This window comes from Oryza glaberrima, chromosome 4 (genome assembly GCF_000147395.1).
Source record: "Oryza glaberrima chromosome 4, OglaRS2, whole genome shotgun sequence".
NCBI classification, from domain to species: Eukaryota; Viridiplantae; Streptophyta; class Magnoliopsida; order Poales; family Poaceae; genus Oryza; species Oryza glaberrima.
The window spans coordinates 13,837,005-13,844,665 of NC_068329.1; the positions used below are offsets into that span (position 1 = coordinate 13,837,005).

The following is a 7,661-nucleotide window of genomic DNA, read 5'->3' on the forward strand; positions in this document are numbered from 1 at the left end:
TTTCTACTATGCCTCGAACGGTCAAACCACAACCAAGTTGGGCCGCGCGGGCCTCATACTGTAGACGAGTACAAACCTATAGAGCCCACAGCCCATGTCACGTGGGACCCACACGTGTCCCTCCGGGCCCACCAGCTGGGTGACTACCCCCAGTTGACCACCCATCCGGCCCCACCCAACAGCGACACAGACGCACCGCCCAAGGCCAGATCCCATCCATCCCGATTCCAAAAATTGAAAATTCCCCACCCCTTCCCTTCTCACATTCGAAAAATTTCAAATTCTCCCTCTCTCTCTGCAACGTCTCTCTCTCTCTCTCTCTCGCTGGGCCATGAGGTCTCTCTTCTCCAAGCACGGCCGCCACCCGGCCACGCCGCCGCCGCCCTCGCTCTCCGCCGGCGGCGGAGGCGGGGACACGCCCCCGTCGCGGCGCCGCGTCCCCAAGGAGAACGTCGACCCGGGGTCGTCTCCCGCGGGGCACTCCCCCTTCCGCTCCCCGACCTCCTCCGCCAAGCCGCTCGGGAACCGCAACCGGGGCCTCCTCCCCCCGCGGCCCCCCTCCTCGAACCCGCTCAAGCGGAAGCTCGACGTCTCCCCCGCCGCCGCCGCCGACTCCAGCGGCGGTGCCGCTGCTGCTGCTGCTGGCGGAGGCGGAGGCCCCGCGCCCGACTCCGGAGTCCAGGTGTGTGTGGCTAGGGTTTTTTGTTTCCGGGTTTCGTGCGGTGGTCGGGGCGCTGGATCTGGCTTGATCGGTGTGGGGGGTTGGTGTTGCAGGTGGTGGTGAGGATACGGCCGCAGTGCCGGGTGGAGGAGGAGGAGGACGCGCGGGCGCCGGACTTGTGCGTTCGCAAGACGGCGACCAACTCGGTCGCGATCCAGGGGCAGGACTTCACGTTTGACGCGGTCGCCGACGAGGTGTCCACTCAGGTGAGTGAGATTGGTGTAAATTTGGGGGTAATTTCTGTTTTGATGTGCTTGTAAAGGTTGTGGATTAGCTAAAATTTAGGGGACTTTCAGTGTATTCAGCGCATTAGCGGTTAAACGTTAACTTAGATTCCCCACACCCTAAGTGCTTATGTGTGAGTTGATACCAGAGTGGTGGTTTTATGTAACATATATGCTGGAATTCCATCCATTTTGTGATTTTAGCATCCTTAAGATCTGGTACATTTATGTTCAGTGCTAAGGTTCCTGCGTTAGAACTGTAATCTTTTGGGGGGTTGTGATTCAGATTTATTGAATTCAATGTTATGTGTACTATTGTTTTATTTTCTGCACCCTTATGATATAGTACATTTATGTTCGGGGCTAAGGTTACTGCGTTAGAATTGTAACTGTTCTGGGGGTGGGTGTTTAAGTTTGTTGAGTTCAACATTATGTCTATGTTTGCTATTGGTTGATCATACCATGATAGTTATCTGCGTACTCTATATAATTTGACTAACTTTTGTTAGTTCTACTGTGTAATTCTGGTGGCTAATGGCTTGATTGAATATTTGTTGGGACTTTTATAGGAGGATATCTTCAAGCTTGTCGGGCTGCCACTTGTTGAAAATTGCTTATCTGGGTTCAACAGCTCAATATTTGCCTATGGCCAGGTGATTATTACCTTAAACCAAACATTTAACTCTTATAGCTGGTCATCAGAAACATATTGACTTATGCTCACCCTCTTTTCATCTGATCATCTTGAAAAGACTGGCAGTGGGAAAACCTACACAATGTGGGGCCCTTTGTCAGCACTGTCAGAAGACTCAACGTGCAGCGAGAGGGGGCTGACGCCCCGTGTCTTTGAGCAGTTGTTCTCTCGTATCAAAGAAGTAATCTCATGAACTTTTTCTAAGCTGCCTATTCTGTTGTGAGTTTTTTATGAGTTGAAGTTGACTCTTGCTGTTCTATTTTCAGGAACAAGGAAAGCATGAAGACAAAGAGCTAACTTACCATTGCGTTTGTTCTTTTCTCGAGGCAATTGCTATTCTTAGAACCTAAGGCATATTTTCATTGTTCTTGTTTTCTATAGAAAATGTAATTCTTCCTGGTTGTAATTTGCAGATTTACAATGAGCAGATTACTGATTTGCTAGACCCATCACCTAAAAGTCTTCAGGTGAAATTAAATTACAAAATTTAGTAGCATAGCTTTTCAGGTGATTTACCAATATGACCTGTTGAATTGCAGATTAGAGAGGATGTTAGAACTGCTTGTGTCTATGTTGAATCATTGACAAAGGAGTTAGTTTTCACTACAAAGGATGTAACGCAACTGTTGGTGAAGGTACATGCACGTCAATGTTGTCGTCTAAAGATTTGCTGATATGTTTCTCATATGTTTGTGCTGTTGAATATTGATCCTAATTTCTAATAGAGTTAAATTTGTCACTTGTCGCTGTCAGACGTGCCTATTCTGAGCTAAAATAATTCACTGTTATGATTATTCTGAGCTAAAATACTTTGCCTTTTATTTATGTGTAAGATTTCGTCTTGTTTAATGTCTTATCTGGCATATAACGTGTCCTTGTTAATTCTGCGGGCAGTGGAGAATGTTTACTTTACCTGAGTTCTTGTTTTCTTCCAAGACAGTGTAGCATCTAGAAATAACAATGATGCAGCATTTGCAACAAGACGATTTTTATGAGACAAAGATTAGCAGATGCTGCATAGTTGTTCTAAAAAATTAATGACGAGCTGCATGCTTATTTCTTCCTAATTGTTATTTCCAGTACCTGCCCATACACATAGAGCATATTCTTTCCTCTTCTATTTAGGAACTTTGATTAATTCATATGTTGCAGGGCCTCTCAAATCGGAGGACCGGGGCAACAAGCGCAAATGCAGACAGCTCACGCTCACATTGCGTTTTTACATGTGTCATCAAGTCTGAATCAAAGGTAGTTCTATTAATCATACTATCATGTACTTTCAACTTTTATTTGGTCATGTCCTTTTCCTAGCGATCGTGATGCTGTATCTTATCCTGTTTATGTGAGCTGATAATTGTTCCGAGTGGGTTTTCCACTTCACCTGTCTGCATCTTATTTATAGTTTATTTCATTCTGCTGAAGCATACGCCAAATGCCAAATGTAGATGCTTGTGTGATCCCTGATAGCTTGAAGCCTTGAAGGCACATTTGGATAGTTTAGGCATATAACTCTTCTTCTCCCAGCATCACATCCTGTTTCTTTGAGTATGATAAAATTGTCATGGAACACAATATTCTGTTTATGGCACTTGTTTGACTGTGTTTGCACTATGCAATATGCAAATTTCAATATTGTAGCTGCACATGTTCAACTTTGATACGGACTGTCAACTTCTAGAAGAAGAGCTTCCGTTGCTTATATAAATAGGATGTTTCTCTTTTGCATTCTTTTCTTCGCCGTTGTCTTATGTAGTCATCCATATTTTGTTGTGATCGTATTATCCCATGATTTTCGTTGCATGGATAAAATGATAATGGGCCAACCGGTTGCATTATTCAATCCAAATAATAGTAAACATGTTCTCTTAAACTGTTGCTAGTTCTACTTTTGAATTTCTTTGTTCTTTAATGCCTTGTTATTGTTCTATAGAATCTGGAGGATGGCTCAAACAGCACAAGAACAAGCCGGATCAACTTAGTAGATCTAGCTGGATCAGAACGACAAAAGTTAACCCATGCATTTGGTGATCGCCTAAAAGAAGCAGGAAATATAAACCGCTCACTTTCACAACTTGGGTATGGTTCTGTTTATACATAACACTAAAGATAAAGGTTTATTTAACACATAATCTGACCATCTTTGTCCTGATATAGTCTTGGAAGTTATGTTTTGTGAAGTCTACTGTCATTATCATCTTTTTGTTACTGATATAAAGCTACAGTTCTGTTCTTGCTCACAACATATCAGATTTGTTTTTCATCTGATTGCTAGTTTATTATATACATGTCTATTGTTTTGGGCACAAACCGATAACCGATATTAGTTATATAAATGATATATCTATTGTGCAGAGAGTTTTTTTATTTGATTGCTAGTTTATAAAGCATTAACTGAGTGGGTAATGGGGTTAATCATGGAAAGAAACACCGTGTTATCAAGACGAAATGTTTAGCACAGAATGAATTAAAATATACATTTATTTCAAAATGTAGTGTGCTTTAGTTTGATTAGTCAAAATGTGGTGAGATGGAGAATCTTATTTTTATGCTTTTGGCCACTGCAGAAATTTGATCAACATATTGGCAGAAATATCACAGTCTGGAAAACAAAGGCATGTTCCATATCGAGATTCAAAGCTGACATTTCTATTGCAAGAATCACTGGGTGGCAATGCCAAACTTGCAATGATTTGTGCTGTTTCGCCTTCTCAAAGGTACTACCAAGTAGAACCAAAAGCCACTTTTCTCTTCTTTTTATATATTTGTCCTGACTCCTGACTGTATTTTCAATATTGTAATGCAGCTGTAAGAGTGAAACATTAAGCACTCTTAGATTTGCTCAACGTGCAAAATCTATAAAAAACAATGCTGTTGTCAATGAACAAAAGGAAGAAGATGTCAACATGCTGCGTGAGCAGATCAGGCAGTTAAAGGTATAATCGCGTTCTTGTTGTTGACTTTGTTGTCTCCGTAATGTTTTGTTGTTCTGACTCAAGTTGTCCACTAGTGTCTTATTTTCTGTATGCTATGACTACATTGCAGGATGAACTTCATCGAATGAAGTCTGGAGGTTCAGATGGAAGCAACGGCAGTTTTTCCACTGGATGGAATGCTAGGCGTAGTCTGCATCTACTCAAAATGAGTTTGAGTCGTCCTACAACATTCCAAACTATCCATGAAGATAGTGGTGATGTGGAAATGGAAATCGATGAGAATGATGTTGAGAAGCCCTATAATCAAGACAATATGGTAATATCTCCTCCTGGAGATAAAGAATGTAAAGAATTACAGGCTTCATTGAAAATTAATGGTGGCACTTCCCTTGATGTTTTTGATGGGGAGAATCTCATGCCAACAAAAAGGTCATGCTCTGATGACAGATATAAGTTAAATCTTGCTGCCAGTATACAGAGAGGGCTTCAAGTCATAGAAAATCATCAAAACAATGGAGCTTGGAGGAGAGCATCAGTTGGGTTCAATGCTAGAATTGTGGATGTTCAGCCTTGCAAGGTTGATGTAGCGATCCAAACTGAGCCAGAAGAATCTGAAGCAAGAGACAACCCTTTGGCTCTAATTTCTTCTCATGTACTTGGGACTTCTGCTACCGTGAGCAATGATCCCAATGCATGCAGGGATCTGCAATTAGTACAATATGATGCAGGAATAACACGTGATGAACCAAAACAGCAACAAATTCTGAAAGTAAGTTTAAACAAAAGATATTTATATGCATTTTTTATGCCAGCTTATTAAAGTTACAATATCAGCATTTACAAATAATATTTGTCTGTATAGGCTGTGGAGAAGGTCTTGGCTGGAGCAATCAGGCGAGAGATGGCACGTGATGAACAGTGTGTAAAGCAAGCTGCTGAAATCCAACAGCTAAATCGTTTGGTAGGTGCCTTAACTCTATTCTTTAACAATTAACTATGTGTTTTCTCTGTTCTGCTGTCTTAGTCATCCTGCTTGCAGGTACAACAATACAAGCACGAACGCGAGTGCAATGCAGTTATTGCCCAAACACGAGAAGGCAAAATTGCTAGGCTCGAAAGTCTGATGGATGGAACTTTACCAACAGAAGAATTTATCAATGAGGAGTATCTATCTCTTATGAATGAGCACAAGGTTGCCTTTCACTGAACTTCCCATCCATTTCATTTCCTACAATGTGTACCACAGCTTATATTTTTTAAGTCATAACTTTCTTATTGGCTAATTTCCTTAAACTGATGCAAACAGATACTCCAACAGAAATATGAAAACCATCCTGAACTTCTACGTGCTGAAATCGAGCTAAAGAGACTTCAGGAGGAACTGGAGCTGTGCCGGAATTACATTGATGAGAAGGAAGTTCTACAAGAAGAGATACAGGATCTAAAAAGTCATTTGCATTTTATGCTTTCGTCATCAGCATCGATTCGCAGGCTCTGGCCTCCAGTGCAATTGTCCCAGGGCGTTGGTCCTTCACCTGTAACAAATGATGCTGATGGTGATACTAATGCTGTGGACACATCAGATTGGGCTGAAGCTGAGAGTAAATGGGTAACTCTCACAGAAGAACTTAGAGTTGAACTTGAAGCAAATAAATCTCTTGTAGGAAGGTTGCGGTCAGAATTGGAGTCTGAAAAGAAGTGCTCGGAGGAAGTAAAGGAGGCATTACAAACAGCAATGCAAGGACATGCTAGAATCTTGGAACAGTATGCTGAACTTGAGGAGAGACACATTGGTTTGCTCGCAATGCATAGGAAGATCCGTGAGGGTGTTGAAGATGTGAAGGCGAGAGCTGCAAAAGCTGGTGTCAAGGGTGCTGAATTGCGGTTCATCAATTCCCTTGCTGCCGAAATGGCAGTTCTGAGAGCGGAAAACAAAGGCCTTCAGGACCAGCTAGGGGATACTGCTGAAGCTGTTCAAGCAGCTGGTGAATTACTTGTACGATTGAAAGAGGCTGAGGAAGCAGAAGCACTTGCCCAGGTATGAATTTCCAATGCTCAAATGCATCTATATTCCAACATATTTGTCAGTATGCTGCTTGCAATGCACTTGATATAGATAATTGACATATTATGACATAATTATAAATTTTAGATGACACCTAACATTAGGAAGAAAATGCAGATTGAGAGTGCCGTATCGCAGTTCAAGCGTGCTTTTGCCAGCTTACCTTGTTGATTGTTACATATTTTCCCTGTATTTCTATATGTGCTATGTTACCATTTCTTCCAAGTTATGCTTACAGTTGTCTTTATTTGTTGCAGAGGCGAGCATTGTTGGCAGAGCAGGAGACGGAGAAAGCGTACCAGGAGATTGATAACTTGAAAAAGAACTACGACCAGGAAATCGTTGCCCTAAACCAGCGCCTCTCGGAATCCTCTCATCATCAAGAAACTACTCTGGCCATTGAAGCTTGCGACATGGAGACTGCAAAGTATGACACGGCTGGGAGCCCTGGTGACCAGCAATGGCGGGAGGAGTTCAACCAGCAGGGCGGGTCGTTTGAGGTCTCCAAGAGCACCGATCTCAACTCGTGGTTCTCCGGGTACGACAAATGTAACATCTGATGATGATTTGCACACTGTTTTGTTCAGTTCTTTGTACCTTTGTATTGCTAGCATTGCATGTTGTACCACCAGCGCCTCTTCACTGTCTTGTGAGGAGGGCGCGGCGAGATTCTTCGGATTCCCACCCCCCCCCCCCCCCCCCCCCCCCCCCCCCCCAAAAAAAAAAGAGGTTGTATTGATCTGTCTTGTAAATTCAGATGGACACTTTACATATGACAAGAGCAACAACGATGTTCATGTTCCTGTGATTTATCATGACTCTACAATTTGTCAGTAAGTTGCAAAGATGTTCATGTCAACAGGTACTTCATCTCACAATGTTTGGTCCTTACATAATCTGTTTCTGTTGCCACTGCTGAACCCCTGAACTCTTGTTCCTTTTCACTGCTGTTCAATTTTGAGGTTTTTCTTTGGTCCAATATTTTTTTTTTCTTCAGCTAGTTTCCGCACGAGATTATATGCTT

General features: G+C 42.4%; 1 protein-coding gene across 1 annotated transcript; it reads left to right on the top strand.

The window, feature by feature from the left end:
• The first annotated feature begins 281 nt into the window (after nucleotides 1-281).
• LOC127771594 (kinesin-like protein KIN-12A) lies at nucleotides 282-7,339 on the top strand. Its single transcript, XM_052297523.1, has 16 exons — nucleotides 282-682; nucleotides 775-927; nucleotides 1,515-1,598; nucleotides 1,698-1,820; nucleotides 1,906-1,965; nucleotides 2,053-2,106; nucleotides 2,179-2,274; nucleotides 2,792-2,887; nucleotides 3,570-3,715; nucleotides 4,204-4,353; nucleotides 4,443-4,572; nucleotides 4,682-5,341; nucleotides 5,435-5,533; nucleotides 5,612-5,764; nucleotides 5,879-6,610; nucleotides 6,895-7,339. Exons 1-16 carry the CDS (start codon nucleotides 332-334, stop codon nucleotides 7,195-7,197), a joined length of 3,390 nt encoding a protein of 1,129 aa, XP_052153483.1. The 5' UTR covers nucleotides 282-331; the 3' UTR covers nucleotides 7,198-7,339.
• The last annotated feature ends 322 nt before the right edge of the window (nucleotides 7,340-7,661 follow it).

What these genes read in the sequence shown, in the direction of transcription:
- LOC127771594 (XM_052297523.1), top strand. Translation starts at nt 332, where the DNA reads ATGAGGTCTCTCTTCTCCAAGCACGGCCGCCACCCGGCCACGCCGCCG. An exon ending in CAATATTTGCCTATGGCCAG is followed by an intron (nt 1,599 to 1,697) that starts GTGATTATTACC and finishes CATCTTGAAAAG; the next exon opens with ACTGGCAGTGGGAAAACCTA. An exon ending in GCTGTTTCGCCTTCTCAAAG is followed by an intron (nt 4,354 to 4,442) that starts GTACTACCAAGT and finishes ATTGTAATGCAG; the next exon opens with CTGTAAGAGTGAAACATTAA.